The sequence below is a fragment of the Trichoderma gamsii genome (assembly GCF_001481775.2).
Source record: "Trichoderma gamsii strain T6085 chromosome Unknown Scaffold_37.2, whole genome shotgun sequence".
Lineage (NCBI taxonomy): Eukaryota > Fungi > Ascomycota > Sordariomycetes > Hypocreales > Hypocreaceae > Trichoderma > Trichoderma gamsii.
The window spans coordinates 294,113-314,297 of record NW_020171374.1 but is presented as its reverse complement, the minus strand read 5'-3'; the positions used below and the strand labels follow the sequence as shown (position 1 = coordinate 314,297).

At 51.4% G+C, this 20,185-nt stretch overlaps 4 protein-coding genes across 4 annotated transcripts; 2 read left to right on the top strand and 2 right to left on the bottom strand.

Moving 5' to 3' along the window:
- Positions 1-440: 440 nt before the first annotated feature.
- Positions 441-4,482, bottom strand: TGAM01_v208644 (hypothetical protein; the record flags this gene model as incomplete). The annotated part of the gene is made up of 2 exons (XM_018806234.1): positions 441-1,494; positions 1,556-4,482. The coding sequence occupies 2 exons, from the start codon at positions 4,480-4,482 to the stop codon at positions 441-443; spliced, it is 3,981 nt and encodes a 1,326-aa protein (XP_018660485.1).
- Positions 4,483-5,152: 670 nt separating this feature from the next.
- TGAM01_v208643 (myo-inositol-1-phosphate synthase) lies at positions 5,153-6,878 on the bottom strand (the record flags this gene model as incomplete). The annotated part of the gene is made up of 2 exons (XM_018806235.1): positions 5,153-5,462; positions 5,554-6,878. The coding sequence occupies 2 exons, from the start codon at positions 6,876-6,878 to the stop codon at positions 5,153-5,155; spliced, it is 1,635 nt and encodes a 544-aa protein (XP_018660486.1).
- Positions 6,879-11,816: 4,938 nt separating this feature from the next.
- TGAM01_v208642 (hypothetical protein) lies at positions 11,817-14,361 on the top strand (the record flags this gene model as incomplete). Its single annotated transcript, XM_018806236.1, has 3 exons — positions 11,817-11,931; positions 11,993-12,100; positions 12,158-14,361. 3 exons carry the CDS (start codon positions 11,817-11,819, stop codon positions 14,359-14,361), a joined length of 2,427 nt encoding a protein of 808 aa, XP_018660487.1.
- Positions 14,362-17,380: 3,019 nt separating this feature from the next.
- TGAM01_v208641 (hypothetical protein) lies at positions 17,381-19,993 on the top strand (the record flags this gene model as incomplete). Its single annotated transcript, XM_018806237.1, has 2 exons — positions 17,381-17,958; positions 18,025-19,993. The coding sequence occupies 2 exons, from the start codon at positions 17,381-17,383 to the stop codon at positions 19,991-19,993; spliced, it is 2,547 nt and encodes an 848-aa protein (XP_018660488.1).
- Positions 19,994-20,185: the final 192 nt, after the last annotated feature.

Sequence of the window (20,185 nt, the reverse complement as noted above, 5' to 3'; positions counted from 1 at the left end):
CATGTACCTTGCGTGTCTGGCTCCACACTGCGGTACAGTTTTACGAGAAAATACAGCAGTGGCTTCATGGGGTTCATCTAATCCATATATGGTACTTCGCCACATGCTTGTTCAGGAAATAGGTCGCTTAAACCAACTCTAGTGCTTTTCACGATGCATCTCTACAAGGCCATCACTTGCTTGGCGAGTCTTGTCAAACTTTGAAATATGATAGCATTCGGCAGCTACTTTTCCATAGGCATCTTTGACCATCGTCCTCATATAAGTCATGGCTTGCAAGGCACCACTATTCAACCCTCATTCCCAAAATCCAAAGTTCAAGCCCCCCAAAACCAAGTCATATCGTTTCGTGCTTGTAGAAAAAAAACCTTAAACCCCCAAACGCCATACTGTAAAACCAAAGCACATCATGATCCAAGCGAAACGTACACTATAGTAAATTACTCAAATGATCCCTTGCCCAACAGTCCTCCAACAAGTCCCGCTCTGCTCTCAGCGCCGCGAACCTTCTTCTCCTCTCTCCTGCGTTCGTTCTCTTGCATCCGCGCCAGTTTTTCATTGTCCCTTGCGAAGCCATTGATTCCACTCTTCTTGCCCGCGCCTTTCTTGATCTTGGCCTCTTCACCAAATCCGCTTCCGGATCCACTACCTGTCGCCATCGTCGTCGAAGAGGAAGATGTAGTAGTACTAGCCGTTGACAGCAGTGATGAATTGGTGGTTGCGCGACGTAGAAGTGACGCAGGGACTTTGAAGGAGGAGGATGAACCACCCGCAGTAGTAAAAGCGAGGCGATTCGATGACGAAGACAGGCCAGATGAGGCATTGCGCTTGAGGCTAATACGATCAACGACAACGTTGCGTGAGCGGCGGGAGGCAGGAGAGTGATTCTCCTTGTTCCCTCGTGACGCAGGTCGAGCTTCCTCATCCTCGCTGTCAGAGCCAACCTCAGTGGCCGGGATTACAGAGCTATGCCGTCCATCTTCCAGCAGATCAGACAGCGTCTCCCGAACCTCGCCAATGTTTGATGGCTTCTTGCCATCTTTGGTTCTCCTCATATGAGCGGGAGCTCTGTTATCGCCAGCATTACCAAGCGGCTTGCGAGGCTGACTATCAGGAATGATTTGCCGCTGCTGTTGCTGCTGCTGTTCAGGTTGGTCAGGCTGTTCACTTTGAGACTGCGACTCTTCTCCTTGTGAAGCTGGCGCGTCGACAATTTCCAAAAAGTCCATTTCGTCGTCACTGCCCCGATCCTCCATAGTGCGCAAGAAAGCTTGGTTACCAGGATTCTCAGCCATCTTCTTGACGCGCTCATCGGAAAACAGGGCCTTTTGCATCTTTGCAAACTGGCGGCGCTTCATTCTCCGGCGGGCTTCTCCACCGTCATCAGAGTCAGAGAGGTCATAATCAGCTCCTCGCTTACGGCGAAGCAAGCCTGATGTGATGTCCTTGTACAGCTTTTCAACTTCCTTTTCGTCATTTATCCGTTCTCGGTCACTGAAGAATGTTAGATGGTCTGAATCCTTCGTCTATGGTCTAAGAGATGCCAGAAACTTACGCGTAAAATGCGGCCAGCTTACGAGCATCAACGTCATTGCCAGCGGCATCATCAATGATGTCTTGCACAGTAGCATCAAATTCGTCATCGCTGTCTTCGCCATCCGCTCCACCAAGCCCGGCATATTCGTCCTCAGATTCTTCGGCTTGTTCTTCCACCATTTCCTTCGCCTTGCTCTTCTTCTTGTTGAACTCTTCTATGAGATTCTTCTTCTTCTGTTCGGCAGCAGCGTTCTGAAGTATATTGAAAGCAGATTTAGAGGAATCCAGTTCTTCGTCTTCTTTTTCCGCATTTGTGGAAATTGCATTCTCTTCATTGATGGATGACATTTCCATTTTTCGTCGAAGCCTTCCCCTACGCACAAGTGGAGAGCTTTCGATTGCGTCTCCGTGCTGGTCCGCCGGTATCGTCTCCACTGTGGAAGTTGGAGGCTCGACAAACCTCGATTTCAGAGGCGTATATCTCTGAAGCCCCCCATCCTGCGAAGGCTCAATCATATCAGAAATTTGTGAATTCATGTCATCTCGTAGGAGACTGTCCAATCCATGCATCTGTGACTGCGCAAGGTTGAGCTGAACGCCCTGCGTAACGCCCTGGGTTCCATCTCGCTGAGAGTCTAGAACCATATCTTCGACACTATCTTCCATGGCAGCTGAAAAGTTGGAGTCGGGGAAGTGATCGAAATCGGGCATCATTGACTGTGTCGGTTCAAGTTGGCTCTTCTGATTCTCATCCATTGTTCCCGCAAATATTTGGGTAAGGCTAAGGCCAGCAGGTCCCTCAACAGGAAGGCCAGGAATGAATGTCTTCTTGGCAGATCGCAGTACGGATGCAGGCGCGGCAGGGGAGTCGAGCGTCGGAGTAGCGTGGGCCCTTTTGGATTTTGGCGTAGCTTCGACGGTGGGCTCGCCTTCATCGTCAGACAAAACGGCAGTCTTGTTCTTTGTTCGTTTTCTTCTAAACGCAGTTGCGTTGTCGGCCTCTTCGTCTTCATCATCAACAACTCCCTTGTTATCAAGCTGAGGAAGAACATCCGAAGTTTCGGATGCTGCATCCTCTTCCTCATCTGCCTCGTCCGCCTCAGCATCAAACATGGCCAGTCCCGCCGCCTCGTCTTCTGCCTCTGATGCTTCGTCTTCCTCGTCTTCTTCAGACCCTGAGAGCTCAACAGCAGACCCCTCTGCGTCTGCGTCACCGTCTTCGTACTCTTCGTCGTCACTATCGTCCCACGCCAAAGGATCTGCTTCGCCACTCTCTTTTCCTTCTTTCTTTTCAGCCGCTGCCTCCTCTTCCTTAATTCGCTGAGCCTCCTCTCTAGCTTTTCCCAGGATATCTTCAACCTCCTGCATCTGTCTTTCTCGCTCTTCTGCAGTCTGGACGACGATACCTTGGGCTTTCAACATCTCAAGCCTTCGGTCTCGCTCGGATCTTGCCTGTTCCCTCGCCTTTCGCAGCAGAGTAGCTTGAAATTCGCCGGGAGTCATTCCCTCCCGCTCGTTTTTGCGCTTCGTTTCTTTTCCGGGAGTCGTTACGTGGGCCAAAGCCCGCAAGGCTAGTATTGAATGCGATTCCTGCGCTTTTCTAAAGGGAACATTGTTGAAAACAGCATTCAATCTATCTTGAGCTGTAGTTGTAATCTCCAACTCGTCGTCTGAGTCGGCGGCAGTAACTCTGGGAGGAATCGGTAGTCGCACTCTCACTCGGCGTTTAGTTTGCGTAGGCTTGCTTGGTTCCTCGATTTCAGTCGCTAGCCCTTTGCCCTTGTCCAAGCGTGTAGGATATGTTTGTTGAACATCTTCTGTATCATAGTTGAATGCCAAATCATCTAGTCTCGCCGTAGCATCTTCGATGCCTTGCGATTCCCGCTTCTCTCCAGCTGGTGGCGAGCTAGGCGGCGTCTCTTTGTTCGCATCCCCATCGGTTGGAGGTGTTACCGGCCTGCTTGAACTATGTGTCGGAGGCTCCGATGCCTCGCCTTCTGTTCTGAAATTGAAACGCTCAAATAGGCTTGCTTTAGAGAGCTTCTTTCGTGTCTTGGCTTCGTGGGCCAGCTGCATGTTTCTTGCCATTCGCTGAGTCTCTCGGTTAAGCTCTTCCATGGCCTTTTTGCTTGCTTTTCTCGTTGGACGGGCTTCTTGTGTCAATCTTCGCCCCCCTTCATCATCTGTGATACCCTCTCCATCATCTCCAGAATCCAGCTCCCCGAGTTCAGATGCCAGCTTTTCCTGCTGTGCCCGGCGTTCTGCTTTCCGCGCTTCTTCTTCAGCCTCTCGCGCGAGGCGCTCCTGTCGCTTTCGTTCCACCAGGGCCTTGAAGCGATCTGACTTGACGGCAGGCAGGTCTTCATCGGATTCTACTTGGTCCTGAGGCGCCTTTGTTGATGACGAACGCACTGGCGAAGAAACAAAAAGGCCGGGGCTAGGCGATCGATGTGAGAGTTCTGGGGCCTTTTCTTGTGCAGCACGGCGCTTCAGCCGCCGAGGGGCAACCGGAAGCTCATCTTCATCTTCTTCTGAGGCGCCATCAGCATCTGCCATCTCGGTATCAGTGGCCTCTTTGGATTGCGCCTCCTCTTGTTCCAACATTCGTCTCACACGATCCCTCGCAGTTTCTGCATTATTGGCTGTCTCCGATTCATCGATACTATCCGAGGGGCCTTGCATCCGAGCGGCCAGCTTTCCTCGTGGCCGTATCTGGACAGCCACCTCAGAATCGGAATCCGACTCGTCGTACTCCTCTTGGGCAACCGTCTTGCTTCTCGGCGATTGCGCTTTCGGTTTGTTATCTTTGCCTTTACGGCTGCTGCTATTGTCGTCGTCATCGCTGCTATCTACCGTCGCAAGTAATGCCTTGATTTTCGATCGCGGTGTAAGTAATTCTGGAGTCGCATTTCGAAATGCTGACGTTGGAGACCGTGGCGAAGCCATTGTTAATACCAATGGCCAGCCAAACTCACGGCCGTATTCGGTTATGAATGTGAGTTCTTAATAATACTGAAAGTATAGAGTATAGCGTTAAGAAGTCAAGACATGGCATTCGGGTTTAGCAGGCATAAAGTTGCAAAGCAGCGACACGTTAAATTGCGTGGGGAAACATTTACGCGCTTTTGACGCGACGCATGTCAACGCGCAGTGCTCGCCCACTAAATGGGGCAAAAGTGACCTGGAAGCTCCCCGCATTCAACCCACCTCCAAAGTTACTAGTAGATAGGACAACCAGCCTACACGCCTATACACAATGAAAAGCTTTATGACCCGATGCATTTATCTGATACTTTTTGTTATTGATACCATGGCAAATTAATTCAAGGTGACGATGAGAGCTTATTCGGACATGAGATGTTCCTGCTGCAACATTCGCATCGATTTCACACTGCAATGTTCAAGCTCACGACACACATCTCCTGGGAAATCAACTGGTGGCAAAATCAGTATTGTTCCATTGTCAACCAAGGCGTAGCCTGGGTTGCTAATTCTACCTATTTTATATCATAGCTATCTAATGTATCCGGTAAAGACTGTCCAATGTTCCTGTGTCCTCCTCACGCAATCCTCTGGGCTCAAAGAGCCTGTCGTGTGTCTGCAAATCAGAACCGACTTAGAACAGCTTGTGCTCCAGAGTCATTTCAGATTCCGGCTCCAGGCCAACGCAAGCGCGGAAGATGTTGGTCAATGCCGCACGCTGCTTAGCCAGAGCGTTCACAACGGGAGTGCCCGGAGGAGTCAGGGGAGCCTTGAGCATGTAGCTGAGGACACTAAGGACGCTGTGGAACTGCTTGAATTCAGCAGTCTCGTGGCCGTCATTGGAAGCAGCCTTCCACTGGATACGAGTCATCATCTCAGCAACCACGACAAGGTCAATGATCAGGGGCGAGGCCAGGAGAGAGTCCTCGCAGATGTTGAACAGACTGTTGCGACCAGTTAGTATGATTGTAGTTTTTCTGAATGGGCCGCGCTACAGCAGCACATAATCTCAGTGTAGATTGGAATGAAACTTACGAGATGGTTTGGTGGCCACCGAGGAAGATCTCAGCGTAGTACTCATCAAGAGCACGCTTATTGTCGCCAACAGCGGGCATGTACTTGATGACAACGCAGTGGTCGGGGTGCTCGCCCTTCTTGTACAGAATGTCGTTAGCCGCGACCATGTCATCCACGACATTGGACTTGGAGATTTCCTTGGAGCGGAACTGCTTCTGAGAGCTCAAGTTCTTGCCGTCGTTGTTACCAAGGTGGTTGTAGCTGGCAATAGAGGTCAACTTGATACCGGCATTGATAAGGAAATCCACCAGGGCGGACTTCATCTTGGTCTGGCCAGACTTGAAGTCATCGCCACCAATGTAGGCATTGTGCTTCTCAGCAAGCTCAATAGCACCAGGAACAAAGGTGTTCTGAGGAGAGCCATTGATAAAAGGTGCGCCCTCCAGGATACAGGCAACAGCAAAGATGGTGGAAGGAGAGACCTCCTCGTGACCCTGCTCAATAGCCTTGAGAAGGTTATCGGCAGTGTCGTTGACTCCATCAATGAGGTCGGCGAATCGCTCAGTGTTGGCGGTCCACAGAACAATCACCTTGTCAAGGTTGTTGTTGGCCTTGAAGTCGCGAATGTCCTTTCGGAGGTGCTCGACATGAGCCATCGAGGCCTTGGAGCCCTCAATGACGTTGTCAGCTCGGTCTTCCTGGTTGGCGGCAATGAAGTCGGGGTAGTAGATGGAGGGAAGAGGGGTCAACCCAGCCATCTCCTTCCTGACGTGAGCCTTCAGGGCAGGCTCCAGGACCTTGGCGCGATCCATGGCCTGAGCCAGGTTCAGCGAGCTGATGTCCCAGCCGCCAATGACCAGGTCGTTGGGGTGGACCATGGGCAGGAGATTGTGGAAGGGAATGTTGACCTCCTGGTTGGTCTTGGCGTCGGCTCCAAGCTTGACGGTGGAGCTCATGACGACGGAGCCATAGTAGTTGGCCTCCTGGACGCCTTCCTTGGTATCCCACACAAGCTTGCGGCGGTTGGCAATGATACCCGCGGTGACGGTGGTACCATTGTTACCACCCCAGCCGACAAGCATCATGCCAACCTTGGGAACCTTGCGGTCGACCTTGAAGTCGTAGAGCGTTTCCTTGGGAGTCGCCACAAAGTTTCCATTGGCGTCAGTCTCGACGCTGGTGGTACGATAAGTATACTTGGAGCGGATTTCCGACTCAGTATAATTGACATTGGGGGAGTTCACGACGAAGGTGCTCTGAGCAGCACCAGTGGACGCCGTGTGGCCATTGGCATAGCCATTCCCGTTCGAGGAGCCCGTGCTTTCTTCCGCGTGAGGGGCCATATTGACGGTTTGGCGGGACGCGGGAGTGTTTCTAGTTGAAGGGTTCTATTTCTCTAAATACGACCTTTATTTGCAATAGGTCGAGTCCGCTAACCCTCCAGTGGCAGAGCAGCGGGCTCCGGCGAACGGGTTGTGAATCCTGCGATCAGGTTAGTCGTCGGTTTCTGTCAACATTTTGCAGCAAGAATACATACGAGTTCAGGAAGTTGGAAAACGTCTTGACGACTGGATGTGGTCGAGGGATTAGACTCGACCAACAAATTAGACCTGTAAAAGGTGGGATGGAGGGGTTGTTGAGACGGAAACGAAGTATTAGCCAAGCAGTGCTAGTTGAATCGGCACAGAACTTTCTGAGGTTTAAAGATTCGGTTTGCTTGCAGAGCGATACTGAGTTTGTGGTTTACGGTGAGAGAGGGAAAGGGAAAAGAAGCTTCTGGCCGGTTGGGGAGACGGAACCGTTTTGTAGTTCGCTTCGGCTTAATATGGCTCTACTCTGATTAGGACAGCGTACATGTACCTACCAGCGCTAAGAGGCGGCTAGCTCTACCAAGTAGACCGATACTTTTTGAAGCTTTCGGATGGCTTGGGCCTGGACCTTGCTGCAAGCTGAGCGGTGAAAAACAGCGCACAAATTAATAACGTTCAATGGAACCTTTTCTGCCTACCTTATGCATCCGGATACGGGACGGGCGGATTTCGGGTCCGTGGGAATCTCCCACTCCGGAGGAGCTGACGACGAGTACAGAGACGACTTGAGTTTTGGCGTATACACTCGTCAATCAAGGACAGCATTGTGGACTTGCAAATAAAGTCAAATAAAAATCACCACAATATTTAGCACTCTACGGGAAAAGAGGACCAATGAGTACCCCGTGGGATAGCGCTTGATTCCCCATACCTACATGTACTAAGCTCCACGTTAGGTACTATCATCACCCTGAGCCACTGCTGGCACAATGGCTGCCTCTCATCTCCCTCGTCCCTCGAGATGGCACACCACGGCACATAACTCAGACCCGAAGACCGCGCGTTTCCCTGCGCGTATGTACCTGCATTGGTGGGCACAGATAAGCTGTCAAAAACTGCACACTCTGTTGGCTCCTGCTGTGGTGTAAAAGCAGATTGGTAGACACATGTGATCCATGTGGGGGCTCTGATTCCACTCATTTCCCCAAACAGGCTTCCCGGCCGTCCAGCCATTGAGAGTTGTCAGGTCTATCTTTTACGCTCTGCATTTACTCATAATTGACGCGTACAACACCGGGTGAATTCGGTCTGTGGATGGAGATTCATGCAGGTGCAGACCTGAATTAAGCAGGAAATTGTTTGCGTGGCTACGTGTTCGCTGACCTTTTGCATCTGCCAATGGAGATCAGCGTCGACCGCTTTTCCTGACCGCATATACCTACATGTATGCTGCATTTGTTGGGACCTTGGCTGCCAGGCATCAGGCCACTTGAACACCTCTATGTCGGCGCCAGAAAACGCTTCGTGCATCAAATGTAACCAGAGGCATTTTTCAATGGCTAATAGTCTCTCCAACCCTACACCGTTCTTTGTAGACGTGTCGATCGCTCTCTCGGTAGCGAGCTGAATGCTGGCACCAGAGGGTCCTGGATGAAGATGTGCATGTTGTAGCATGATGGCCCAGCTCAGTGTAAATTGGCCTTTTCTGTCTCCAAAGACGAGCAATGGTATTTTCTATATTTCGTAAGTGGGACTTGAAGCCACTCAGGGAGGCATCCAGCACACAATTAGTTACCACTTGGCATTGCATATCGATGGATACAACTCACCCTAATCTCCTCTGTCCGGGAGTGTTCGTTTTTGCAACAGCACGAACAGTGGCATGTAGAATTGTAGCCTTGGTAAAAACAACAAAGTGTTACTACATTAATAACTGAATAAGCATATCATCCGATTACAATTTAATAACATAAAGCAATGCCTCCGCTCTCCCATAACAGTTGCATGCTGGCAATCTTCAATTCAAGTGTTCGTCTACCCTACACTGTTCCAAATCTGGCAATCTGAGGCCACGCAGAGTTGACCTTGTTACCCGGTATAACGGACATCCTTGCCAGACGAGCCGTACTTTGCCTTCATTACAAAGTGCGTCAACTGCTCTCGCTTAGGACGTGTATAGTCGAGCACGTGCCTTGATATCCAGAAAAGGACTTATCTGCCTTGGTCATCATCTCTGCTTTGAGAACGGGAAAATATGAAACCGAAACAGTCGGCTTCAAGCAACATGTCGTGTCACAGATAGATGAAAAAAGCGTCAGTAATATCAAAACTGTCAAAGCACCCCCGGTCGCAAGGCTTGCCAGGATATATTGTACTGCGATGTTACTTTGAAAAGGCACAGCGTGCTCAGGGTAGCACCCCGATATTGCGGGTTTTCAAACCAGATATTTTACCTTTCGACCATGGCCAGCCATTGGCGCTCTTGCTTAAGCAGCCAAGCTGCTCGTCTTTCTTGAAAGGAACAAATGTCTGAACAAATCTTGGCTATTACAGAGGTCATATACGTGTAAAGTAATGCTAGCAGCGACTGGGGCCTTGGATGTGACGCTGTGCCTGCCAGGGTTGCTCGAACCCAACACCAAGGTCAGCTACCTTACCTAGGATAGCCATCGGCAGCAGCTCACTTCAGCAGGTGAAATATAAGCTGGGCAAGCTTAGTCCTCATACCCCATATTCTCTCTCTCTGTGGAGTGACGATAAGCCGCAACTGAGCCGAACAGAGATGATGATCACCGATCCAAATGCTAAAGAGGAAATGAGAGCACAAGAACAGCGGTGATAGGCGGAGACAGCCGTACCGCACCGCGACGCCAGCCTCGCCGCTTTTGCGCTTCCCAAGTAGGAATGGCAAGTATTATGCGCTGTAGAACCGAGACTGCGCCGACATTTTGCTCATGCGCGATGGAACCAACAGCTTCTCTCTTTGTCGCAGGGCCGAGGGCTCTACCGGCCGCTTTGTCGCTCACGCCCATCCTTGGCCTGAGACACTGTGCTGCTGCCCACGTGCTGCTTCTATTCTTTGCAGTCTGCGGCCCGAAATGATGATTCTATGTAAGACAATGGGCAAAGTCGAGGGGCGCTTATTGGCGAAATTTATAGCAAAAGGCTGAAGAAGGGACGTCCAATGGTTCCGACGCCAGAGCGATCAGACGGAGCATGGAACTGTTCGAGGGGTGTTCGACTCGCTACATGTCGGGTGTCAGTTATAAGCGTGCAATCTGAGCAGTCAATTTCCTGAGGTAGCGCTATTGGCGACTGCTAGCAAGCGTGTAGTGCTGCCGCTAGTGCTCCCAGCGCTGGCACAATCTCTCCCACCAGCCACTGAGGCCGCTGACCCTTCGCCCCCGAAGAGGGATCCTCGCAGCGCCTCCCCCAGCTGCCCCCCCTTATCAGTGGGCAGGGTCGCATCAAGGAGGGCCCTGCAAGGTACGCAGCCCAAAAGAGCGACTCGCAGTGGCGCTACTGCGGGCCTCATTTGCCCAGCTATTCTCTTTCAGCGAAGCCTCCGGCTTGGTGCGCTCTTTGTTACAGCCTGCGCGCATCACGAGGTGCGAATCTTCATGTCGACGAAAATGAGCGTCTGTACTAACGGGTGGAGATGGTGTTTAGCACTCTGATACACACCTAGCGGGAGAGCTAAAACCGCAAGTCAAACAGGCCTTTGCTGGGCAAGGCCGCGCTACACGATCGGTGGAATCTGCAACAAAGTGCCTTTAGACTCAATTGGACACCGGGCTTGGAGGTGACTGCTCGCCAGACAATAAAGGGAGTGGGTATTGAGACGATGCAAATACGACCAAGAGCCTGATTCTCGGCCTCCCTGTCAAGGGAGCGGCTTTAAGCTAGCTGTGCAACCGTACTGATGCGGTGCGGGCGACGTTATCCAGGGCTGTGATCTTCCGACGAGCGATGAATGCAATTCGGAATATCGCATGCCTGTGTGCATTGCGCTCGTGCGCCGCGCTGTAGATACGCAGTTGACTGATATATCTAGGCGTCCATCAACCGGTGGTTGTTTTGGCGCAGCATATGTGAACATAACCACCACGCCTGCATCTTCCTCTTCTCCAGCCTCGTTCGTGTCTCGCCTCGTATTCCATTCGCATCTCGTGTCTGCTTCTGTCCATCAAGCCCGGACGGCTCGCAGAAAGAAGAAAAAGGTAAATTCCACACCGCAATCACCGCCAACGTTTAGCCACGGCACTGCGAGGCTGCTGCGACAGGGGCTCGCGACCTGATCGCAATTAGCTTACACCAAAGAGTCCTGGGCCAGTGACAGGGTCCAGGGGTCGTCTAGTCAGGGGTCTGCCACCCCCAGCAACACTTTTCCGTGACCTCCACAACTCGAGACACTATGCGCAACATCACCGTCTGCAGGTAGCCTTTCCTCCAAAAGCTCGCGACTCTATTCCCCCTTCCATCTTCCTTTCCTCTTCGCCAATTCCTCCTCCTAGCATCGTAGGCGAGGCTTCAAGCGTCGTCCACCGCAGGAACCGTCCGGCGCGGGCTTGACAGCTTTCAACGGATCCTGGTTCCCGCTGTCACACTCTGCCGGAGCAAAATAGGCTTGCTGGAACACTCTACTCTGCCGGCGGCTCCTCGCAGCGAGGCTGCGCTTTGGCGGCTCCAAACCTGTGGCTCGAAGGATCTATGCACAGACAAAGAAGAAACTTGAAGAAGGCAGAAACAGGAGGAGTCGTGCGCACGGCTGTCGCGCAAATCGTCATCGATTCTACCGTATTAAATAGCCTGCTCTCCAACCATCCCGCCTCGGCGAGACACGACAACCACCGCTCGTGACTGCGTTGTAGCACGTGTCGATGTTGACATATCCGATGTGTTCCTTCGCGCTGGATTAACACTTGAACCACTACACGGAAGAACAGTTCCACAGGACACTGCTTCGCCGTCATGCAGGGACTGAGAGAGTCGGCGTTTCTGCCGACGATCAAATGTTCGTCATGCGGCTTGCAGGTCGAGATCTCCCTGATGGGAGAACACGCGTGTTCTGGGCCGGCCGTCGAGCGTAAGAAATACCAGTCTGTGAATTGGCGATAGAGTTGCCTTGGCTAACATTTAACTTTCAGTATCACCGCCTCCCGATAGCAACGATAAGTTCTACGATCCGCTCCCTAGGCCGCTACAGACAGATAAAATGGGCCGTATGCCTGGCCCGGTTGATATCGGCGCAGCAAGTACGATCTTCTACAGCTCACTCCCTCCGAGATGAATCAAATGCTAACAACGCGCAGATAAAGCGTACATGATACCGGCACCGTTGACTCCGGTGAGCCAATATGGAGGATCGCGCAGCGTTTCTCCAATGACGCCAAACAGACCATCATTTGCCGATCAAGCAAGGGACTTCTTCTCATTTGGCGGCGCCAGAGTAGAAGAACCAACAAACATACCCGAAAAACCCCTACAGCCTGACAGCAATGGGCACCGCAGCTCTAAAAGCATGGCTACACTAGCTCCCACAAAGCCTCTTGGTTTCATGGAGCGGATGAATACCATTGCCCCAGGCCCCTTTGATACCAACCAACGACCCTCAACTTCGCATGGAGCCTTTCCCACACCGAAGGAATCGGTCACCAAATTCGATGCCTTTCTGCTGGAAGAGCCTGGGCGAATCCCTGAGCGACCTGGAACAAGCCATTCCAACTTGTCCACAGGAAGCGGCAGCAATCGTCCATCAACCCCAAAGCAGCCTCGGAAGAATGGATATGAAGGATTCGGAGCGCCATCAGGGCGTCAACTAGATCCCAACGCCATGGCACCGCCAATGAGAGCTGAAACCTTTCCTAGACCCTCACCAGGTGTGGGAGAAACCCCACGGCGGCCATCATTCGCGAGCCCAATGTCCCACAACCGACTGCCTTCCATGGGAGATCCAGATGCGGAGCGACGACCATCTTTGGTGCCCGACACATCGAGACGCCCGCCACCACGTAAAAGTCTTATTCCTCAACACCTACCTACAGAATCCCTCAACTTGGCCGCGGAGTTCGGCTCCAGCAACCCTTATCATACGGCGTCTGATTCCTCATCCTCGGGATACTCAACCTTTAGCAACCAGAGCCAAACCACTACACAGACAAGTCCGGCAAGATCGCAGCCACGTAACAGCATCCCCGACGCGCTTAGAGTCAGGGCGGTGCCTGGTGGAATGTCGACAGCCACGGAGAAGCCACGGCCTGCTGATCTTCGACTCGACCCAGCAGCTGATATACCGCTTCCCGCGCGATCTCCGGTACCACGATCGCCATACCTTATACCCGAGGGAGAAGAAGAGCGTTATGACCCAGCTATCCAACCTGGCATTGGTCAGCCAGCGTTTAAGCCGTACAGAGCGTTTAGCCCTGCCCCAGAACCAAGGTCTGAGCCTGAGCCTGAGCCTGAGCTAGACTTGGGACCTAAAAACGAAAGCTCTCCAAGACAATCATCTCCGAGATCTCCAAGGCAGTCTCCAAGGCAAACTCTTCCTGCACAGACTCCTCCCAGACAGTTTACTCCCAGACAATCTACTCCCAGACAGCCTACCCCTAGGCAGTCCACTCCGCTGCAGCCTTCTGCTAGACGGTCAACTCCCATGCAACCCTCTCCCAGACAGTCAACTCCAGTGCAGCCCTCTCCTAGGCAGTCAACTCCCAGATCGCCTCCGAGAAAATCATCTCTGAGACAATCTCAAACCGTCTCGACAGAATCTCCTCGAAAGTCATCCAGAGATCTCAAAGGATCCAAGGATCTCAAGCTTCCGTCCCGTGGCGACTGCAAGGCTTGCGGCGAGCCCATTACCGGAAAAAGCGTTTCATCCGCTGATGGGAGGCTGACTGGAAGATATCACAAGGCTTGCTTTGTCTGTACCACTTGCGCGAACCCCTTCACCTCTGCTGAGTTTTACGTTATGGACGATAAGCCATACTGTGAGCAGCACTACCATAAACTTAATGGCAGCTTGTGTGGAAGCTGCGGAGTCGGAATCGAGGGGCAGTTTGTTGAGGACGAGTCTCGTGTTAAGCATCACGTAGGATGCTTCTGCTGCCTTGACTGCGGCGTGCCGCTCTCCGACGGCTACTTTGAAGTCGATGGCAAGGCCTACTGCGAGCGCGATGCCGTGAGAAGAACACGGCCGCCACCACCACCTAATCCTTACCCTCGGGGTCCTCCAGGCAGAGGCGGATACGGAGGCCCGGGTCCACGACCTTACGGCGGGCCGCCTGGACCGCCTGGACCGCCTGGACCTGGACGAATGGGTCCAGGAGGACCGGGACCTCGACCCTACGGTCCTCCTGGCCTGCCGAGAGGACCAGGACCGTATGGTGGCCCCCCACCAGGCCGACTCGGACCCGGCATGGGACCCGGCATGAGGCCTGGCATGGGACCTGGCATGGGACCCGGTTTGGGCCCACTGCCCAAGATGAACAAGAGGATGACACGCCTGGGCATGATGTAAAGATGCACACGGCCTCTATCCATCTTGTCGTATAATATTGTCTTAATACCACTAGTATCTTTGTTCACTTGCTCTGCGGCGCAGAGCTGAACTGAACTTTAGGCATACCGTATACTTTTTAAACAACCTTCCTCCTTTGAGAGTCTTGGAACAAAATACATCACCTTTTGGTTTTGATTTATACTACTATACCCATTTTCTTCTTCTTTTTATTACCCTTCCTATTCTTTCACCGGCGAATTATCCTTGGCCGGCTGGGCTTGTTTGGTGGATATACACAGAATATATCTCTTTTGTTTTTAAATCCTGGTCATGCTTACGAATGAATCCGATCCTATATGTGTCTTTTCAGTTCATATTCATATATTGTCCTCATAATAGATGGCGTTTCTCCCCCCTTTTAGTATGTGGTACTTGGTTGGACAGCGCTTTGTGAGTTAATGTACAGTTGCTGGGCTTTGCTGGTGGCATGAGAGGAAGATAATGTATGTTTGGTGTTGCTACTATATAATTCAGGGCATCTCGCCAAGGCTTAATAATATGTCGTTTTTTCCCATAATGCTTGACCGTAACCGTCGTGGATGTTGAGAAAGGTTGGTTTGTGCTGTTGAAGGTTTACATCGATGGTGTTGTCTAATACGATTGCGGCAATGGCGTCTGAACGCCATCTCGATATAAAGTTCAAAGGTGCTCGTAATGAATCCAGCCCTAGCTACTTGCAGCTTAAAAGGCGAGTCTAATCGATACGAGTCAGATCGAAACAAAAAACTTAATCGAGATAAATTTCCTTAAATAGTTTGTGATGTCATTGGAATGTTCTAATCAATAACGAGATTCTTTATACACGTGTTGCGCAGGTGGTGTTTTAGATGCTACTACTTCTGAACAATGGGAGTGTCGCAGCCTTGGGAATGTGCAAATTTGACTCTGAATGGGTACCGGTATATGCACTGTGATTTTACTACTAGTAGTATCTCCTTGACAGCCACCGAGAGGAACAGGATTAGGAGAGAACGAGAAAAGGGGGGATTAACCAGATGGCGAGGTGCATCAACTGTAATTTGCTGCAAGCTAATTGCCACTTGAATCGCCCGCTGTGGTTGGCTGGCTCAGATTAATAGTGTTCGGGCTAATAATCTGGAGCTGCTGATTACTATAAGCAGCCTTCTTCTAAGACCAGCACGTTTCCTCCCATGCCATATCCGGCGCTGTGAAGAGTTGAAGAAAAGACGAAAAAGCTCAAGCTAGGTTCCAGCGGCACGTGTGGAACGGAAACTTCCCGAAGACTCAATTGGCTACTGAATACCTTTTTTTGTCCTCTTGCCTTTCTCCTGGAATGAAGGCTAAGGCTGAAGATGGATAGTGACAAACTCGCCACACAATGGTTTACCTGGTTCAGCTGTAAGACTTCATTCACGCCAAGACAGTGAGATAGAATGTTGCATATACATCAGTATTGAGCTTAAAAATACATTTGTCTTCGTGTCCTTCTTGCTCTTGTTTGTTTATTTTTGTTACTGATCTTCAGGAGTCGATCCTCCCTTTGAAACTTTGATGATTCTGAGGCGTGTCTGCAAGGCCAAATATGGGGCCACGGGTGACGAAATTGCCCCTTGCGCTTGAGAGGAGCCACTGCCACTAGAGCACGGTCTGGCCCACGCGTGCTAAAACGGCGCGGAGGGAAATGATTTTATGATTGATAGGAGAACAAGAAAACATAATGGAGCTTGCGTGGTGATAAGATGCGCCGACGAGTTGCGCAAATGGTAAAGGCAATAGGGCGAGAGACGGCAAGTCGAAATTGAGGATTCTGACCGGCTGCGAATTGCTCAAGTGCTTACGGCTACTGCAGCAGCAGCTCCTAACAGGATAGGCCATTTCCGTCTACTGTAAAACCTTGCGCAAGCACTACACCAGAAAAGCGCTAGATACAGGTACCTTCCAGAGGCAACTCTCGCAGATAATGGCACCTCAGTCCAGACGCGTAGCCTGTCTGTCGTGCTGCCCCTGACAGAGACAAAGTCGAGGTAGCTGCAGCAGAGTTTTCTCCTTATACTCGCTGCGTACGCAATCCAGTATTACAGGTACACATGCACTGTGGCCTCTGCGCGTTCTTTGCTCCTCTGATCGACAATCATGAATCTGTCGCAGCCATTTGTGGTGCTGGAGACTGATTACTGTGGCGGCCACAAGCACTATGAGCCGCTCGTTGGCCAGCCCCCTATGCCCTCCCCGCTGTAATTTTGAAGACCCCCCGCCATGTCGCTCCGACAGACAGTGCAGGTGGGACGCCATTGAGATACGCTGGCGGCCACTGTAGCGCTGCAAAGGAAACTTGGAAGGCTGTGCGCCCAGCCGGTTTACAGGCGCTGTACCACTAAAAGTGGCCGTAGACTCCACTCCCTGCGCGAGGCTTCCCGCTATTTCCATCGTCGCACGACGTCTGCCAAGTTCTTCTCTTTGCAAGATCGCGCTGGTTAAACTTCCGACTCTTTTCCTTCGCTCGCTTGCGACACCTCGTTTTTTGTGCGCGCGATAGCACTTTGTCTGGCCCCTTCTGCATCGCAATTGTAGAGGCTGGTACGGAGCAGACTGTCCTCCTTTTCTTTACTCTCCTTTACGGCTGTAACAGCCCCCTAGTCTCTCTTTTTAAGTTTACGTTTACACCCCGCGACAGTGAGACCTCGACAGAGAGAGTCTTGAGCCGACGACCATTGCTACGATCAAACGGCGAAGCGCATCTTGGCCAATTCCTGTTATACATCCGACGACACTGGTTACTTCCGCACAGGACACGGGAAGCCTCCGCCAACAGAAGCTGCGTCGCTAGCCGCAAGTGCTTGGCAACTACAACCACTTGTACGACCTCGAAACATGCAAACTTGAGAGAGAGCTCTGGTAGCCCGCAATCAAGTTATATATCTTCTAGCTCTCGACCATCTCACTCAACACTCACAAACGCTCGCTGTATCACATCCGAATCCATATTCGAAGCAACCGCTTCCGGGGCTTGGACAAGATGTTCAATCCCAATCAGCGCCGACCGCGGGTGAGAATACTGCTCCTCATTATTCTCGCCTCTGTTACGTCTTATTATCTGCTCTTCAGCGGCCCAAGCCCGCGTTTCAATATCGTGCCCTACCTGCCCGACCAGCGCGTCACGCAGGGCACCCAGCCCAACACCCCAGCTTCTCAGGTGCCGGTAGGTGACAACAAGGGCGACGACCAAGCCACTGCAGACGCCGACGATGGCTCGCTTCAGGACGGTAAACCGTCGACAGACGTGAAGCAACATGAAGACGAGAGCCCAAAAGAAGAAGAGAAGAAGCCTATAGAGCCCGAAAAGGAGAAAGAAGAGAAGCCTCTCAACATGGATATCGACACTTATAACAAGGAGCTGGAAATGCTGGAATCCTGGGACCTGAACATTGAAGATTTACGGCAGTGGAAGGATCCTGCCGACAAGGAAGATCCCAACGACGTCGCTCCTGGCTATGAAACCGATGGAAAGGATAGAGACTCTGGTACTATCAGCAGACTGCAGCATGAGAAAGATATGAGGAAGATGTGGAGATATGCGTACAAAACCACTGCAAAGTAAGTCAAATCCGCTGAATATTTTCCCCTTCACGGCAACTCAATGCTGACACTGTGCTTCGTTAGCCTCGAGTCATCCAACAAGATCTACGGTAACACGCTCTCAACTCTTGATTACAAGGAGAACCGCACCGAAGCGCTGGAAGAGAAGCTTAGGGAAGACCCCGATGCCACCGTTGGCTTCAGCGTCGATAAGCCCGTTCGATTTAACCCGTACCCGGACTACAACAGTGAAACGTGGAAGAAGGCGAAGCACGCTTCTTATGTGCCGTGCAAGGGTCCATCTGGAGAGATTGTCGAAGACCTGCTGGTTTTCAAAGGACGTCCCCACAACTTCCCTGAACCCAAGTTTGGAAGCTACTCTCTGCTTAACATGGATCCCAACTTGTGCTGGGAGCGAGATACACGTTTAGGCCCTTATGGTTTGCTCCAGCAAACGAAAAAAGTTGGCGGCGAAGTCGAGGTTATCGATTGGGGGAATGTTAACTGGGGCGACCTGGTACAGCGATGTGTTCAGTCTAACGCCGCAAGATTCGATCTTAGCAAGGAAAAGAAGAACGAGTTTTTAAGCGTTTATCCGGAAGTTGCGGAATCTCTGGCTCCTAAAAAAGATGACAAGAAGGACGGAGAAGCAAGCAAGGCCCCTGAAACCCAGAAAGACAAAGAGCCGTCAGGCGAATTCCCCAATTTGGACGACAAGACCTTGAAGATTAAGGGACGATCGCCAGCTGACCCAGCTGACCCAGCTGACCCAGACGCGAAGAAAGACAGCTCTGACGTTGTCAAAGAGAAACGCTCCGCGGTTTTGCTTCGTTCGTACACGGGTAAAGTCTACACCGAGAACGACAAGGAGACGATTCGTGCCATGATTAGCGAGCTTTCTCTCAAGACTGGTGGCGAATTCGAGATATTCTTGCTTGTTCAGGTCAAGGACAAGGACGTAACTCACCTCGATGACCATGAAGTGTACCGAGGAGTTTTGCAGAAGCACATTCCTGTCGAGTTCCATGGCATCACCCTTTTATGGAATGATCAACAGGTTTGGGACATTTATACTAAACTCACGGACGACAACGAGCGTAGCGTTCACACGGCACAATGGCTAAGTGTTCAGAAATTCAGCATTGATCATCCCGAATTCGACTATATCTGGAACTGGGAAATGGACTTCCGCGTAACTGGCCATCACTACGACATGGTTGATAATCTGGCCAAGTTCTCCGCGAAGCAGCCACGCCGAGGTTCCTGGGAGAGGAATGAGCGGTGGTTTATCCCTGAGCACCATGGCGACTATGATACGACCTTCCGAAAGGAAGTCGAGGAAACTTATGGCGGATCTGCCGTCTGGGGTGCCCCTGACCTGCCTTTCATCACGCCAGTTGGCCCTAAGCCTCCGGTGAAGTCAGCGGAAGAAGATAACTATTCATGGGGCGTTGGCGAAGAGGCGGATTTTATCACTCTGGGTCCAATCTTCGATCCTGTGAACAGCAACTGGATTATCCGCGATAATGTTTGGGGATATTCAGACAAGACGCACAGGGCCCGCGATCTTCCTCGTCGTACCACAATTGTCACCCACTCTCGTCTGTCCAAGCGTCTCTTGGATATCATGCACGTTGAGAACTTGCGTGGAAACCACGTTGCCTCCGAAATGACACCTCAGACCGTTGCCTTGCTCCATGGCCTCAAGGCAGTTTATGCCCCGCATCCCATCTTTACGGACCGCGACTGGAACGGTAAATTCCTCAACCAGTGGTTCAACCCTGGCCCCAAGGGAGAATCCGGTGGATATGGAAGCCCCATGGGTTGGGGTAGAGAGCGACGATACCAGGGTAATTCTTGGTACTACCGAGCAGAGCCACCGAACCGAATGTACAACAACTGGATGGGCTGGATTGATACAGGCATGGGAGGCCAGGAATGGGAGCAGACACACGGACGACCGTGTCTGCCAACCATCTTGCTCCATCCTGTCAAAGATACAAAGCCTACAAAAGAAGGTCATAAGACTGGCTTTGAACTGTTTTACGGCTAAAGGAGCTCGATTCTACCCTGAAGGGGTTGATGTTCCTTTTTCTTTGTTTCCTTTGTTTAGCTACATTGGATGCATTTCATACATCTCATTGAGCCTTTGTTTCTCTATACCAGCTTTGTTCAAACAAATTCTGCTGCTTTTTCCATCTTCTCTTTATTGCTATTACCTTCTAGGATATTGCATATTCGTATA